At 41.7% G+C, this 18,601-nt stretch overlaps 1 protein-coding gene across 1 annotated transcript in view; it reads left to right on the top strand.

Moving 5' to 3' along the window:
- The window catches only part of SPPL3 (signal peptide peptidase like 3), a 150,861-nt gene that overhangs the window by 82,913 nt on the left and 49,347 nt on the right, over positions 1–18,601 (top strand). Inside the window, exon 2 of the mRNA XM_075533642.1 lies at positions 15,959–16,036. Coding sequence (XP_075389757.1) covers positions 15,959–16,036 — 78 coding nt within the window. The remainder of the gene's footprint in view (positions 1–15,958; positions 16,037–18,601) is intronic.

Genomic DNA, 18,601 nt, shown 5'->3' on the forward strand with positions numbered 1-18,601 from the left:
GGGGCCAGTTCACTGTCCCTCAGACCCATTGGAGGGCTGCACTAAAAAAACTATGAACAAATTCCTTTGCACACTGCATGTATCTTATTTTGAAGTTAAAAACAAAACAGGGCAAAAACACTCAGCGGGCCGCATAAATGTCCTCCAAGGGCCACATGTAGCCCATGGGCCATAGTTTGAGGACGCCTGAATTAGAATATTGACAGAGAATATTGTATATATCATGGACAATCAACAAAATGAGAAAATCTGTTTGGAAAAACTACAACCAGATGCTGTTTAGAGGTGAAGATGGGGAAGAACAACAGAAACCAGAGGCGAAGGGACACAGTTTCAGTGTGAGATGTGAAAATAATAATCTATAAGCTATCAAGGGGCCACGAGGGGGGAGGGGAAAAAAGAGGAGCTGATCCCAAGGGCTCAATAGAAAGTAAATGTCTAGAAAGGAACGATGGCAATATATATACCAATATATCTGATACATTGATGTATAGATTGTAACAAGAGTTGTAAGAGTCCCCAATAAAATGATCTTTACAAAAAAAGAAGTGAAGATGGAAAGACTTTGTCTTACATACTTTAGACATATTCTCAGTAGTGACCAGTCCCTGGAGAAGGACATCATGGTTGGTAGAGTGTCATCAAAAAAGAGGGAGTCCCTTTGTGAGATGGACTGACTTAGTGGCCGCAGTGATGGGCCCAAGTCCACAATGATTGTGGGGAAGGCAGAGCTGGGGGCAGTTTTTTGTTTGTTTTGTACACATGGTCGCTATCACTTGGAACTGACATAAGGATACTTAACAACAACCATGCATCTTAGATCCAGATTTATCCTTCTGCATGTGGAAATCCATTTTTCCCAGCACCATTTATTGGTGAGACTCTTCTTGCCCCTGTGAATGGGTTTAGCACCCTTGTTGAAAATAAGTTGACCATGGAGTATGGATTTATTTCTTGGTTCTTAATCCTATTGGTTTATATGTCTATCATTATATTCGTAGCTGGTTGTTTTGTGTTGTGTGTATGGAAATAGGCAGTGTGAATCTTCCTAATTTAGCTGTCTTTACAATTGCTTAGCTATTTCAGGGCCCTTTGTCTTCCATATATACTGAGGACTGGCTTTGCCATTTCTATATAAAAAAAGCCTATTGGAATTTTGATGGGAATTATCTTAAATGTATTGCTTTGGGGGTGGAGGGTGGGGAGCCATTGTGGTGTAATAAGTTAAATAGTGGGCTTCTAATCTCAAGGTCACCCATTCAAACCCACCAGCCACTTTTGTGGCAGAAAGATGAGGCTTTCTGCTCACATGAAGATTTATAGCCTTAGAAACCCGAGAACCCATACTCCTTCTGCTCTATCCTGTGGGGTCACTGAGAATCAGAATTAACTTAATGGCAGCAGGTTTTGTTTTGTTTGGGTAGAACTGACATCTTAACTACCGTATATACTTGAGTATAAGCCAACCTGAATATCAGCCGAGGCACCTAATTTTACCACCAAAAACTGCATTAAAAATGTGCAGAAAATTTCAGCTTATACCCGAGTATTTACGGTAATAATTAAAGCCCTCCAGCACACAAACACAAACTATCTTACCTTTTATTTGTCTTTTATTGCTTTTTTAAAATACATTTTATTGGGGGCTTATACAACTTTATCACAATCCTTACATAAATCCATTGTGTCAAGCACATTTGTACATGTGTTGCTATCATTCTCAACACATTTCCCTTGGTATCAGCTCATCTTCCCCCCCTCCTTCCCTCATGAACCCTTGATAATGTATAAATTATTATTATTTTTTCATGTCTTACCCTGACCTATGTCTCCCTTCACCCACTTTTCTGTTGTCTGTCCCCCAGGGAAGGGGTTATATGTAGATCATTGTGATTGGTTCTCCCTTTGTCTCCCCACCTTCCCCCTACCTTCTGGTATTACCCTTCCCTTCCTGGTATTGCTACTCTCATTATTGGTCTTGAGGGGTTGATCTGTCCTGGATTCCCTGTGTTTCCAGCTCTTACCTGTACCAGTGTACATGCTCTGGTCTAGCTGGGATCATGATAGTCGGGGAGAAGAAGCATTAAAGAAGTAGAGGAAAGTTGTATGTTTCATTGGTTATACTGCACCCTGACTGGTTCATCTCCTCCCGGCGACCCTTCTGTGAGTAGATGTCTAGTTGCCCTCAGATGATCTTTGGGTCTCCACTCCACACTCCCCTTCATTCACATTGATATGTTTTTTTGTTCTTTGATGCCTGGGCTTTTTTGCTTCTCAGCCAAATGACCGCTTGTTTATCTTCAAACCTTTAAGACCCCAGACGCCATATCTTTTGTTAGCCGGGCACCATCAGTTTTCTTTACCACATTTGCTTATGCACCTGCGTTGTTGTCTTTGGTATCTTTTAGTCATGTTTTATAGTTTTCTGTGTACAAGTCTTTATCCTTCCTGATAAAATTAATTCTTAGCTACGTTATTCTTTTTCAGGAGCCCTAGTGGTGCTGTAGGTTAGAATTTGGACTCCTAACCATAAATGTGGTGGTTCAAACCCACAAGCAGCTCTACTGGAGAAAGATAAAGCTGGCTGCTCTTGTAAGGATTTATTACAGTCTCAAACTTTATGTAGGTTTGATTTAATCCTTCTCGATTCTATTGTAATTGGCATTGTTTCCTTTATTTTCCCTTCAGCAGGCTCATTGCTGCTGTAAAGAAACCAGACTCACTTTAGTATGTTGACTTTGCATCCTTCCGCTTTGCTTTCTCATGGTTTCTTTAGGGCTTTGTGTATATGTAGAATCACATCATAAGCGAAAGGAATAGTTTTACTCCCTTCCAAATGCGCCCCCCCCCATTAACGTTACATAACTGCTTAGGCTTCTGGAATGATGTTGAATAGTAGAGAATGCGCATCCTGTCTGTGTCGTGTCTGGTTTAAGAAGGAAAGCTCTCAATCTTTCTCCATTGAGTGTGATATTCACTGTGGGTTTCTCATAAATTCCCTGTATCATGTTGAGGGATTTGTCCATTAATTTCTATTGTGTTGTGTTTTTATCATGAAAAATGGTTGTTGTTTTTCTTTCTCCCCCAATGCCTTATCTGTCTCAATTGAGATAATCAGGTGCATCTTACCATTTGTTTTGTTCATGTGATCCATTATTTTTCTATATTCACCAGTGATACTATATTCACCAGTGATACAGTCTTGTATCTTTGCCTGGCTTTGGTGTCATGGTCACCCTGATTTGAGTCACATTTTCTGTCAATGTTTGGTAGAACTCCCCAGTGAATCCATCCATTCCAAGACTTTCCTTTGTTGGTAGATTTTTTTTTAATTGTAGGTTCAATCTCTTCATTTATTCTGGAGGTATTGAAATCCACTATTTTTCTTGACTTACTTTAGGGAATTTGTCCATTTCCTCTAAGGTGTATTTTTGCATGTTGATTTCTTCTTCTTTTTTCTGATGTAAAGCACTGGTGGGTAAAGCCACTGTACTCGAATCAGCAAAGCATATGGCTGTCACTGTGGTTTTCACCATGGGGCCCAGACAGTTTCTGTCATTTTTGTAGAGGACAGTTTCACCTAGCACTTTCTTGACAACACAGTACAAATGATGTCCATGGAACCTTTCTTATTAACTGTCACATCATGGCACACTTTTTGGTGACAAAATGGAAAGCCTACAAGGTTGTCGGCTGCATGCTGGCGCACCCTGGTTATCTTGAGGGAAAAAGATATGTGCACTCGTTGGGGAGGAGCAGTTGCTTTTCTTAGAACACTTTGAACTTGAAAGACAGTGGACACACTAAAGTTACTCGGGGCTGGGCATTTATCCAACATTTTGTGAAAAGTGAACAAAACGAACCTGTCTTAAAGAAGACAAATTGAAAGTATTTGTTGCCAGCAATAACATTTTATCTTTTGAAGGAAAATTTGAATTTTGGAAAACTTGGTCTGAGATTACATTCATAAGTGGTTTCTCAGATAAAGTATAAAATGTGCTTTATGAAAAAATAAAATTAAAATGTGCTTTTGAAATGTGACAGCACTGGCAAGAACGGCATGATTCAGTGAGCCAGCATTTCCCAAATGACTAATGTGTGTCACAGTCATTCATGGGTAAGATCCATTAGAAATAAGGGTAGATAGAAAATGAATGAAATTGGAATATAATAAAAGAGAAAATTCACGGATAGAGTTTCGGATTCCACTATCCTTTAAGAAATAGCTACCACTTGCTGAGTTTTCATGTGCTATCAAAGAGCCCCATTTTCCTATCTGAAAAGGCTTTTGAAAGTACTCTTTTCCTTTCCAACTTTGCAAGGCCTGGGTTCCCCTAGACTTCAACAAAGCAAATGTGGCAACAGATTGAACACAGAGGCAGATATGAGGATGCAGCCCCCATCCATGTGAAACAAAGAGGAGTTACAAAAAATGCCCCTTATCTTGTTGTACTCTTTGGGGAAATAGGAGGGGGTACCCCCCACACAAAACAAACGAAATCCCCCTCCCAAAAAGCTATGTATTTTAATTGTTTTACAAAACAACCTTAACTTCAAAGCACTTTCTCTATTACACTTAATACATTTGCCAAATCTGTGATTCCATTCTTGGAAACAGTTTTCAAACTCGTCTGTTAGCATGGCACCTCCCTCATTTTCTTTTTCTTCACCTCTTTATTTATTTATTTATTTATTTTTTATTTTAACAATTTATTGGGGCTCATAGAATTCTTTTCACAGTTCATACATATACATACATCAATTGTATAAAGCACATCTGTACAGTCTTTTCCCTAATCATCTTCACCTCTTCTACATCGTCAAATTGCTGTCCTTTAATGTCCTTCTTCATTCCTGGAAACAAAAACAAGTTGCATGCAACGAGGTCAGGGGAGTAAAGTGTGTGGGCAAGAGAGGCAGGCTGTTTTGGGCCCCAAACTGGTGTGCTGAGATGACTGCGTGAGCAGCTCCATTGTAGTGGCAAAACCAGTCCGCCATCTACCACAAATCAGGCCTTTTTTGTCACACATTGTCAGGGACCCAGCCTCTAACAAATGATTATGGACTCAGCGGGAGCAATTGTACAGCAATAATATGTAAAGATTAAAGTCGAGGGCAATGAATGTACAGATGTGCTTTACACAATTGATGTATGTATGGATTGTGATAAGAGTTGTATTAGCCCCTAACAAAATGATTTTTAAAAAAGAAAAGAAAACTTATGGCTCACAACAGAAAAAAAAGATTAAAATAAAACCATAGAGAATAAGAGAGAACAGAAAGTAAAATGAACGCGTCAGACACATTTCATGGTAACATGCTCACCTCAGCCCTTCTTGGTGGTCCACGTGAGAATGTGGAAGGTGGAAATGGCAGGGGGGAGAGAGCAATTTATTTCTAACCAAGGCTTATATATCTTTCTGGGGGCGTGCAAGCCCCCTGATTATAGGTAAAGACATACATCACAGGAAGGGGTTGTACTATAGGCAATACAGTAATGAGAGGGGGGGATATCTAAGGGTATACACGAAATAGGAAGGGGAGGGATTGGGGGTACACATGTGACAAGATGGGCAGATCCTAGTTTCAGAATAGCAGCCTAACGTTGGATGTCACTGGACAAGTTTGACCTGTTCTAAGCCCTCCAGGGAAACAATCACTATCCTATCAATAGGGTGTCTGATTGGCTGTCAGTAGTCTGATTGGCTCTGGATAGCCGAGTGCCTTCAGGGAGAATACCTGTAAGCATCTGATCTCCCACCATGTTGTGCTGGCAAACAGCATCCAAGGTTGGCATATCTTTGGGGGAGACAAAGCTGGGGAAAATTATTTTTATATCCCACAACACACTGTTAGGCAATCATTTCAGAACCTCTAAATAGAAAGGTTGATTAACAGTCGGACCTGGTGGAGCAAACTCCAAATGCACTACAGGTGGACATTTTTGTCCATTCGGGAAGTTGACAGACGTCCAGAGTGAGGTTTGTCATCATTCGACATTTCGCCTTTTTTGAAAAGAGAAAACCACTCATACACTTCAGGGTTTTCCCCCATAGCACTGTCCTTGTAAGCTGTGTTCAACATCACAACAGTTTCTGCAGCATTTTTTATAAGCAGGAAATAAAATTTTCCAGCCGCACACTGTTCTCCTAAATCAGCCATCACAAAAAACAAGGTTTGAGTGAAACTACTTTTGGGGGGGGGGGGGATTCACTGTGACCAGAAAGAACCTTCCCAGGCGACACCACTGGGTGTACTAACTCAGAGCAAGTTTGTGGTTGTTACATAATCTTTGTCAATTTGAGACTTAGGAGTGAAGGGGTGGAGTTTAGCCTGTTAATCATGTTGCACCTCATTTGGAGGTGCAAAGGAGATAAATAGTTCACTAAAGCCGGACATACATTTACTCCCTGAGAGATATTCAGGCTGAGAAAACACATGGAGCTATGCTAGAGCCCTGGAGCTAGAGGAGCCACATGGACCCCTGCTAGTACTGAGATGCTTTTACTGCCATTGGATCCATAAGACTTTCCACCCACTGGCCTGTGATCTTCCTGCATTTGGCATCATTGCATGTGTTGTGTGAGTTTGAAGAGGAATTTATAAATTGGTATCGGACATATGGGCTAATATCGAACTTACAGATTTGATCTAGATTAGGCTGGGATGTTTTCTCAATACACAATTGTTCTTGTCTATAAAGCTCTTTCTTATACACATATGAGTTGCTCAATGCTACAAAAGCTCTGCTCTGCCCAGCGCAATTCTGTTTGTGTTTTTTTTAACTATATTTTCTTTTGAAATTACAACTTCTCCTTTAATGTAATGGTTTTATTATGTTTAAATGAATTGGTAAAATTTTTTAACCTTCCTGTTTTCAATACTAACATGGCAAAACCCAGTGGTTTTAGCCCACACAAACAAAAATTCTTTAAGATTTTTGGTAAGTGTTAAGAGCCTAAAATAATCCTGATACCAGGCATCATCAGGACAAAAAAAATCATATCGTTGTGAATGAGGGGGAGTGTGGGGTAGAGACCCAAAGCCCATCTGGAGGCAACTGTACATCCTCTTAGAGAAGGGTCGTGGGGAGCAGATGAGCCAGCCATGGTGCAGTGTAGCAATGATGAAACATACAACTTTCCTCTACTTCCTAAATGCTTCCCCCGCGTCCCCCCACCCCCCACGACTATCATCCCAATTCTACCTTACAAATCTGGCTTGACCAGAGGATATACAGTGCTACAGATAGGAACTGGAAACACAGGGAATCCAGGGCGGACGATCCCTTCAGGACCAGTGGTGAGAGTGGTGATACCGGGAGGGTGGAGGGGGGGTGGGTTGGAAAGGGGGAACCTATTACAAGGATCTGCATGTGACCTCCTCCCTGGGGGACGGACAACAGAAAAGTGGGTGAAGGGAGATGTCGGACAGGACAAGATATGACAAAATAATAATAATTTATAAAATATCAAGGGTTCATGAGAGAGCAGGGAAGGGGAGGGAGGAGGAAAAATGAGGAGCTGATGCCAGGGGCTTAAATGGAGAGCAAATGTTTTGAGAATGATGAGGGCAATGAATGTACAAATGTGCTTTACACAACTGATGTATGCATGGATTGTGATAAGAGTTGTATGAGCCCCTAATAAAATGATTTTAAAAATTGAATAATCCTGATACCAAAAAGTTTGAGAGCTGCTCCTGTAAGGCAGTGTCTGTGCAGGGTTGGAATAGAAGTTGCTTGGTTTATTGGGTGGACAAGAATGCTTTCATTGTATAGTTGGAAGACTGACACAACACGTTCTAGAACAATACTCTCAATGTCTTGGCTTGGCATGGTTTGCAGCAGGATATATGTTAGGAGCGCTTGCTGGTAAAGCAGTTAGAAAGAGATGCTTGACTGCTGAGCTGTCACCAAAGCCCGCATGATCCTGAAAATCTTAAGGGTCGAGAGTATAGTCTTATAAAAGGGGGCTTCAAAAAGCTTGTGGAAACATAAAATTAAGAGAAAATGGAATTTTCCCACAAACATTTTGAGGGCCTCTTATATAAAAGAGAACTTACTGGGAGCTCTTAGTCTGTGAAGGTTAAAACCTGAGGGTGGGGGTGGGGTGGGGTGGAGGCTTGCAGTTAAAGAATTAGTGGTTTTTATCGTGACCATATAAAACATCTCAATCAGTGCCTTTGGACAACCTGATGTTGGCAAGCCTCAGATGCATGGATTTCCATTTCTCTTTGCATTCCGGTAAGAGTGCCTTCATTTCCAAGAATAGAGTGGTTCTGTCTTGAGTGTTCATCCAGAGCCTCTCTGGGAACAGACTTGTCGGCAGGAGGGCCCGAGGGGCTGCTCATTGCACTGATGTCTCGGCTGCCTGTGTTCAGAACTGCGCCAGGCTCTGCATCTCACAAATGGTCAACAATTCCCCAAATTCAGAGCTCTGAAAAGGCAGTATTTCTGTGAGTCATTTGGTAGCAACGTTCGACTGTAATATGTAAGAGGTTATTTATAATCTTTTGTTTATCCTAGCTCATGTGAATATTCTTATTTCTCTGCAGAAATATTAATATTCAATTACAGAGTAAGGTTCCAGATCCCTGTGGGGGGGCTGTTTTTCTTCGTAAGATCTGAAACATTTCTGAAATTCTGAAAAAGCCTATCTATTTGTTTTTTTGGCTGAGGGGCTGTGGACATGTAGTACTTAACTCAGAACGTTGCGAGAATTAAATGCTCAGTAAAGCATTAGACGTTTTTGCTGTTTCCCTCAGTAAAACCCCAGGTCCCCCAATCACGAGGGACCAGTGCCTGGCGAGAGTCAACGTGTTTGATAAAATCGAGGGTAAAAGTGGAAAAGGTGCAGGACCCGCAATGAGATGGATTGACATAATGACTGCAACAGTGGGCTTAAGCAAAGCAACAATTTTGAGGATGCTACAGGACCAGGACTATGCAGTGTTTTGTTTTAACAGCATCTTTCTGTATGGTCCTATGTCATTATGGTCTACTAGAATATTCTACAATATTCTGTCCAATGCACAAACTACTAGCTTTTAAGCATTTCAAATGCAACCAGTATAACGGAGGAACTGAATTTTTTAATTCTTGAAAGCTTTTTCTAAATTAAATTTAAATAGCTACATATGGCTAGTGGCTTCTATATTGCAGGGCTCTGTGTAATTCATGTGACTTCATAGTCCATTCAGAGTTTTACTTCTGCTGTTTCTGTAATTAGCTCCTATTGATGGAGGTACAACATGACCCAGCAGATTATAAGTTGGTTCAAACAGTGTGAGTAGGTGTACTTGGGTTTATAAGTAGATTCTGGGCTTGGCATCCACTAATAGTTTCTTCTTTTTCCAGGGCTCTTATTTTTTTCTTTAACTTTTTATCATGAGTTGGATGAAGGCTTACAGAGCAGATCAATTTTTCATTCAATAATTCATAACATTTTGTTTCATGTCATTGACATCACTGTTCCGATTCTTCCCTGTTTATCTGTTCATTTACCTTCCTTCTCCTTTTGCAACCCTTGTGAACTTTGCCCTTGGGTACATGCTGCCTTTTCTTTTTTCTTAAATCTCACTGGTTGATTATTCTAAGGTAGTGGTTCTCAACCTTCCTAATGCCGAGACCCATTAATATGGTTCTTCATGTTGTCTTGACACCCCCCAATCATAAAATTATTTCTGCTGCTACTTCATAACTATAATTTTGCTACTATTATGAATCGGACAATCCCTGTGAAAGGGCCGTTCGACCCCAGGTTGAGAACCGCTGTTCTGAGATGTGTGTACCCCTCTAGTGTTATTGTCCCCTTTCTAGACCCATCTGGAACCCGAATGGCGTGCGTAGGGGTTGTGAGTTAGGCCACTAACTGCAAGGTCTGCAGTTTGGAAGCCACCAGTTACTCCTCTGGAGAAAGACATTGCTTTTTACTCCCTTAACAAAGTTACCGCCTCACGAGGGACAATTCTGCTTTCTCTAGCAGGGTTGCTGTGAGTTGGCATTGACTTGACAGCAGTGAGATTTCTCGCCCACCCCCACCATAGACCTGTCTATTATGGACGGAAAATTGAGCCAGACCTGAAGAGTGATGAAGAGCCACACTCTCAGGAGTCCCACTGTTCTCTGTCTGACCAGTGGTGAGCCCAGTGGGTTTTTGTTTTGTTTAATTTTATGAGTTTGAGTTTTGTTGCATGCCACCCCCCCCGCCCCCAATATGCCAACACCTTCTGTATGTGATCCTTTTCAGAGCAATTAGTAGTGGCAGCCCGGCACCATTTTGGTGTCGGGGTTCATGTAGATTGAGCTTGGTGCGGTCCATCAGTCAGTCATTGGACTACATGTTGCCATGCATCTTCTATTGTCTTCCTTCTCATTTCCTCCAGAAGCGGAGACAAACAGTAATTGCACTTTAAATGGCTACCCACACGCTTTTAAGACCCCATTCTCTGTTACCACAGCAGCAGGGTACAGAACATTGTCATTGTGGACTGCTTTGTGCCATTTGACCTTGGTGTCCCCAAAACCATGAGCCCCTAGATCGAGCAACTCATTTCCTCAGGGTATTTGATTATGTCCAAGAAGTTGGCACAATTTTGCCCCCTGTTTGCCCTACTACATTTATGGATATATTTGTATCATAGATAAATAAATACACATGCGGGACTATCCTCTGTCAAATCTACAGATGTAGCTTCTTTAGCTCTCCCTCCCACACTGTTCAGCCTCACTGCTATCCCTGCATCTACTTATAGATCACTGTTAGTGAAGAAGTATGTCTCTAACAGTATTAACTTGGGTTCCCTTTAACTTCACACTCCTCCCAGGGTCTTCTCTGCCTCTGTCTTTTGCTTACCTCCCTCTTACACCGACCATAACTTGCCTTCCTTCCCTTCTGCCCAAGTTGGTTAACACTTCTAAGACTTTAATAGTAAAGTACATATTTCTACTGGAATTTGACACAACCTAATAAAATCAAACGAAGAGAGTCCTCAAAAAGAATGTGTCTACTCTAAGAAATTCCTAACTTAAGAGAATCCAAATAACAAAGTTTCCTGGAAAATGAGCAGAAAGAAAGAAATTGTTGTGAAGTTGTTTTAGGATAACAAATGACGTAAGAACCCTCTATGGTGTAGTGGTTATATGTCATCAGCTCAGAACCACCAGCCACTCCTTGGGGGAAAGGACTAGGAAAACAAAATGTTGGTGCTAACATGTTTCCATTTGCTAAGCACATGTTATTTTCCCAAAGTAATTTCTATACACATTGTAACCATGATATCTACAATACCAATGTTTTTGCGATTCCTCTAGGCTAGATAGGAGTTGTTGGAGCACATCTGCTCAAATGTCGGATACTTCTCTGCACAGCAGAGTTTGAACAGTCTGTGTCAGAGGGGCTTTACCTTCCCCGGTGGGGTCGATGGCTTGCCTTTGTTGAGAGGTTGTCAGGAGTGTTCTTTCATCATCACACGTAAATGATTAAGAAGAGAGGCATGGACAGGGCAGCTAATGTTTCTGTGGCAACTCAGAAAGAAATATCTGATGAAGACTGTACAACCAGTGATGAAAATGACTGGGGAGTGTTTTGGGAGTGAGAAGTTGCATTCATTGAATCTAGACATTTTCTCTTTGAAAAAAAAAGAGTGCTTTTTAGAAGTGTGAGGTTATCCAGGTCAGGGAAATGTATATCATCTGTGACCATGATTTGTTTTTCAGTTCTTAAGATTTTGCTATTTTTCATAAAACTTATGTCTATATCCCTCAAAGTTAGCAATTTATTGCTTTGTAATAAAAATTAAGAGCACTTAAAGGGTGAATACAATTGTAACTGGTTGCATTAAATTAGACCTACATTTAGCGTCTTACTTTCTGAGCAGTGTAAAAGTGAGGAGTGAGCGGAATATGGCAGACGGCAGTTTAAGTACCACAGATCCAGGGGCTCGGCGTCTTATCCGTGGGCTCAAATGAAGCATAGAAGGTGCCAAGGGGTGGTGGGATCCAATAGAGACTCACTCTGGGTTTGGAAGAAAATGGTGGTGTGTTTGGGGGAAGGGGGTCTAGAATGCATTTAATAAAGTAGAATATTTAGTAGCATCAGAAAATGGCAGCTCATATACAAGCACATGATTAAGTGGTCAGATCCTAGAGTGACTGCTGGTGCCAGGCAGGTAACTAAAGTGGGGGAGTTCTCAGGGGGTTGGTGACTGGCACGTTAGGGGACATTTCTAAGCTGAGGAGCAGTTTCATCGCTGCTCCAGTGATGGCTTCTAAGCAGGACTATAGAGCCAGTGTTGTCAGATCATCTATGCAAGAGCTACTGTCAATTGTTACATTAGGTCAGTAAACATTTACAGTTTTTCTAATGACTTGTACATTCTGCAGATAGCATTTCTGGTTTTCCCAAACCTGAGGACGTTTTTGCAATAGAGGATGTGTTCCACACAGTGGTGTGTTGGCTCATCTCTCTACTACTCTGTCAGAGGAGTGAGGGGGAAAGCACAGTCACTCCTGTCCCCCACCTTTTGTTCAGCTGGCTGAGAGTGTAGCAGGGGAGCTTAAAAAGCTTACCACAGGGTCCTATCTCATCCATAATCCCAAACAGAACTAGTTGCAGCTTGTCTCTGCACTGAGTGTGTCGTGTCATAGGGCTCCTCCACAGCCAAGGTCTCATAGAATAGTGACTTCCCAGGGGGTCTGCTGGGCCAGTGCAGTTCAAGGCAGAGAGCTCAACTCAGAAAGAATGTGGTATCTGGTTTTGGGGACTCTGAAGGACTAATCTTGATAGATTTACTCGAAGGACATGGGTTGATTGAGGACCGAAGGGGTGTTAGGAAGAAGTCTTAAGAAAAAGACCTGAAAAGCTGCTCTGAGGAAGTGTGTTGCCCAGCGCAATGCAGCTGCTCTTTCCCTGCAAAGCCTTACTCTGTCCCCCCCACACCCCCACAAAAGCCTTCAGATGTTGTTGTTCCCCAGTTTCAAAGTAGTTACTACCAAGGCACCTAGGAGCCTTGGTGGCTTAATGGTTAGGTATAGCCTTGAAAACCTAAAGGGGCAGTGTGACTCCGCCCTGTAGTAGGATTGCTATAAGTCAGACCCCACTGGCTGGCAGTGAGGGTTTTGAAAACATTTCTTAATAAGTGTAGGACTTGGGATGGAGTCAAGACTTCTTAGGATCTATCTTTTTAAATGGTCTTGATTTCTGTACCTTGATGAAAATAGGGCCACTTCCAAAAAAGGGTCCTTGTCTTTTTAATGCACTTCTGTATATTGATTTCATTTTATTTCAGAATTGTCAGAGATGTATAAAGATTCTTTCGGAGCAAGAAACATAATTTAGAACATGAAGAGAATTTGGCTCATTTGTTTTTCCCAATGTGTGGCGTTTGTAGTCTCAGGTATCCCTTGGAGGGTAAGCCCTTCTGTGGGCCAGTCTCTAGGGAAGCTGTTGTGGGCGCCCGGAAGCCTGCCTTCCACTGCTGCCCTCTGCTCCACTGACAGGTCACAGGAGGGAAGCTGCCCCTGAAGGGCGGTGGAACAGAACTCAAGAGCAGTCGTATTTGTCACATGATGTCAATGGTATTCAAATGGATCATCTCCAAGACTTTGTTAGGAGGGGGGCAGGGGTGCTGCTTTCAAACAAAACAAAAAGAACCTTTTTTATTGTGGGTGTTTTAAAACATAAAGTAGATCAAATGTAATGAACCTGCCTGGTGACCCTGTGGGTTAAGCATTGAGCTGCTAATAGCAAGACTGGCAGTTCAGACCTACCAGCAGGGTGCATTGGATGGCCTTGTTTTTCTGGGCAGGGTGCACTCTGACTGCTTCTCTGTCTCCCACTACTAGAGTACAATGTTTAGAGGTTTCTTCCACTTCACCCAGGTGCCCACTTTCACAGAGTATTTCTTCAGCTCTAAGCTGTTTCATAGCTCTCAACCCTGCGGCCTTCTCCACACACAAAACCTAACCTTACATCAACTTCTCCAGGTGGGAAGAGTGCTGTTTCATTGCGGGGATTTCATGGCATTCAGGCCAGGAAAGAAAAATGTGTATGAATTTTCTCTGTGAACTGTCAACCCAGACTCCTCTGCGATGACAGAAGAGGAGGCCATCTGCTTTTGCTCGGGTGACGATCTTGAAAACCCTAAGGAGCAGCTCTGCCCTCTCCCATAGGGCCATCATGAGCTGGAACTGACTTGATGGCCGTCAGGTTTTTGGGTGGCACAGCGAGTGAAATGTTGGGCTGCTAAGCAAAAGGTTGGTGGTTTGAATTTACCAGCTGCTGCTCCATGCAAGAAAGGTGAGGCCGTTCAAAGATGACAGCTCTTAGGAACTCTGCCCTGTCCTATAAGGCTGCTGTGAGTTGGAAGTGACTGCAGTGGGTGGGTTTGATTTAGATTTCCCTTTTTGGGTAAATGGTACAGCCATCTACCCACCTTAACCCACAGGGTGACCTTTGGAAACCTAAGGATTATTCTTAACATCTCCTTCAAGTACCCAATAAAGAGTCACTGAAGCCCAAATAAAGCAGCCTAGTACTGCTTTTAAGCCGATTGCATCTGATAGTGACCTTGTAGGACAGAGCAGAGCTTCCCGCCCACTGGGTTTCCAGGCTGTAATCTCTCCTCCTCTTCCTCTTGCAGAGCAGCCCAACACATAACCTACTGTGTCCTCTCTGATTCATGGCCTCCCTAAAGAAGGTCTATCCTTAGCATCCTTGAAGTCCTCCGGTACATGTTTTCATTGTGTCCTGCACGTGCCCCACCCCCTCTTCATAATGCTTTCCACAGTTCTGTTCAGTTACGGATGTTGAATTTTGGTTTACATTCCTGTAAGAAAGACTTTCAGGCAGGGACCGAGCCAGCTATTTGCACTTAGGCCTCATTTTCCAGGAGAGTATCTGGCATATAACCAACCAGTTGCAGGAGGCTTGATGCCCAGTCCTGGGGGCCTCGTGTGTGTTAGAATAGAACTGTGCTCTTTGGAGCTTTCAGGGCTGGATTTTCCTAAATGGGTCCCCAATCCTGTTTTCTGAGGCCCCTCTGAGTCAGCCTTCCTCCTCACCGTGAGCAGCTGACACACTCACCATTGAGTCCATCTGGCACATGGGCCTCATCAATACTTTCTGGGTGAAAGAAGGAAGAGAAATTTGTTTTAGGAAAACCCCTCTGGGTAGTGTGGAGGGTAAACAGCCTTAAAAATAATTATTCTGGATTGTGATAAGAGCTGTAAAAGCCCCCGATAAAAGTATTTTTTAAAAAGAACATATGAATAAAATATGAACTGTTGTCAATAATAAAGTAAAAAAATTATGATGACAACATAAAAAAAAAAGAATCCTGATAGCCAAGCCAGAGAAAGAGCTAAGAAGTTAGTGGTAGAAACACAAGAAGACAGGTGTTTGAGGACTAGGAAAAGAGGCGAGTATCAAGAATGCACAGATTCTAGCTTTGGCAACAGGGGTAATGGTCAAGACCGGGTGATAGAATCGGGCATGAAAAAGGATCATTTTTGTTTGGGGCCTGTTGCCTTAGAAGAACCCCCTATAGGACATTTAGACAGAAAATATATATTTATTAAGAAATGATTCAGGAAAGAGCTGCAGGCTTCATCTTGGTGCAGAAGAGTAAAATACTATTGGCAATTCAAGTGCAGATGGATAAAAGTTTAATCACAGAGCCTTTTTGTCTTTGGCACAGAGTTGGTAGATGCTTCGATGCTTTTAAAATTGAGAGTGGATGTTATAAACATGTTGTATATCATACAAAATGGGATTTTTAAAACTGATGGCAGTTAACATCCTGTGACCATTAACTGATAGTAGTGATGGATTTTATTCTTCATTATAAAGTAGCATATTTCATTTTAATTGTTTTTTTATGAATGCTAATTTATACCTTTCTTTTCTCTTAAAAGACATTGTGGTTTGATGTTTTTTCCCCCTCTTGTTTCTTCTAGGGCCTATTCCCTGGTAGATTCCAGTCAAGTGTCTACATTTCTGATTTCCATCCTACTTATAGTCTACGGGAGTTTCAGGTAAGAGACCCTTAAAGTGCCTTTGATGTTAATTGGTAGTGGAAGAACCATTGTACTGAAAGTGTTGATACAAAAAAACTTACCATTCTTTGGAGACTTGACAGGAATTGACAATTTTGATATTTATTTATTCTTTTGGTATTTGCTGTTAAACACATCTTGGTTTTCTTACGACTTTGTCATGTAAATATAAATATTCATTGCTTCAGATTCACATTCTGAAAATGATTCCCATAACGACTCTTAGTATTGAGAAGATGAAGGAGTGATGCTGCAGAGTCTCTAAAGGAACAAGAAGTTTGGGGAAAGGATTTGAAATGCAAACCCACATTACCAGAGACTCCTGGCAGATGGCAGCGTGAGCTGTTCCCCCTTTGCCCCACGCATCCACCCGGGAGGCTGCCAGAGCCTGGGACTCAAAGCCCTCTGGGGTCTTTGAAAGCAATGGAGGGAACACTCAATCTAGAGAAAAGCTACTGTTAAGTAGTTGGGAGAGTTTGAGATTTCTCCCCCCTGCCACTTAGCTAAAATGGTGCTTTCGAAGACTTGTTGGGTCAGGGAAGCCAATAGTAAAGGCTACTGAAGAAATGGCTCTTTTAAAAAAAAATCATTTTATTGGGGGCTCTTACAGTTCTTATGACAACCCATACATACATTTATTGTGTCAAGCACATTTGTACATTTGTTACCATCATCATTTTCTTTTTTTTATTAATAAATCTTTTTATTGGGGCTCATACAACTCTTATCACAATCCATACATACATCAATTGAGCAAAGCACCCTTATATATTCGTTGCACTCGTCATTCTCAAAATTCACCTTCCACTTGGGTTTCTGGAATCAGCTTGGTTTCCCTTTTTTCCCCCCTCCCCCTCCCTCCCTGCTCCCCCAACATCATCATTTTCAAAACATTTTCTTTCTACTTGAGCCCTTGGTATCCTTTCCTCATTTTTTTTCCTCACTCATGAACCCTCAATAATTTATAAATTATTTTTCAAGTCTTATACTAACCGATGTCTCCCTTAACCTATTTTTCTGTTGTCCATCCCCCGGGGAGGGGGTTATATGTAGATCATTGTGATCGGTTCCTCCTTCCTCCTCCCACCATCCCCTTACACACCTGGTATCACTACTCTCATTATTGGTCCTGAGGTTTATCTGTCCTGGATTCCCTGTGTTTCCAGCTCTTGTCTGTACCCGTGTGCATGCTCTGGTCTAGCCAGATTTTTAAGGTAGAACTAGAGTCATGATAGTGGGGGGAAGGAAGCATTAAAGAACTAGAGCTGCGGTTTTCAACCTGTGGGTCACGATGATACCTTTGAGGGTCGAATGACCCTTTCACAAGGGTTGCCCGATTAATAACAGTAGCAAAATTACAGTTATGAGGTAGCAACAAAAATAATTATATGGTTGGAGGGGGGTCACCACAACATGAGGAACTGTATTAAAGTGTCACAGCATTAGGAAGGTTGAGAACCACTGAACCAGAGAAAAGTTGTATGTTGCATCCGGGCTATACTGCACCCTGACTGGCTTGTCTCTTCCTTGTGACTCTTCTGTAAAGGATGGGGCTCCACTCTGCACTCCCCCTCATTCACATTGACAGGATCTTTTATCATAAACTTTTTTCAAGGAAATGCATGCTACCCTTTGAAAAGCACAATTTCACATGGTTCAACCTAATGTTCCTAGAGCTGTGCTTGGGAGCTTTCTCAAGTCTGCTTTCTGTGGACCCTGACCATGGTGGCGAGATGCCCATCCTAACAGGCAGCTAGAGGAATAAGCGGGAAAATAAAAAAGCTAGACAGACACAGCTTTCTCCTCTACCGTGCATGCTGGGTATGAGCTGCTGACCTTTTGCCTAGCAGGCAAGAAAGAGCTTAACAGCTGCCCACCAGCACTCCGGAAAGGAAACTTAGTACTTATGTGAGGAGGCTTCAAGAAAGTTGGAAAGAATGCAGTTGAAAGTTAATGGAATTTTTTTTTTTAAAGAAAGTTCAAAAAAAAAAAAAGTTCATCGAATTTTCCCAACTTTTTGGAGCCCTTGTTTATAACCCACTTAACAGTCTTCTCATTCAGTGACATCATGTTGTTCAACCATCAACCTTACCCAGTCCCAGTTTTTTGAAATAGTTGATGACCAAGCCAGGATTAGAATCCAGTTCTCAAAACTTCTGGACCAATGCCTTACATCTGTATACTTTAGTAGTCTGTCTTCTGCAAACAGTAGATCTTGTCTTTAACTGTATATAATTTAAATGTTATCAATAGATGAATTCTGAAGTGATACTGCCTCTTCGTTTCTAGAAGAGATTATAATATTGAATTGGTGTTTTAGTTTGAGCATTTGATATATGAGTAATGTAACACTCATATACTAATGCCAAGTTTTTCTTTGTAGAAAGATTTTGTTTTGTTTTTTTCTTGCTTGGTTCATGGCTCTTCCCCCCCCCCCCCTTTATTTTCATTGTTTATAAATTCTCTTTTTTTATTGTTTAAATTTAAAAATTTATTATAGTTTTCTTAGTGCAAAATCTTTTGTAGTTTTAATGTGGATTTCCC

This window comes from Tenrec ecaudatus, chromosome 16 (genome assembly GCF_050624435.1).
Source record: "Tenrec ecaudatus isolate mTenEca1 chromosome 16, mTenEca1.hap1, whole genome shotgun sequence".
Classification (NCBI taxonomy): Eukaryota; Metazoa; Chordata; class Mammalia; order Afrosoricida; family Tenrecidae; genus Tenrec; species Tenrec ecaudatus.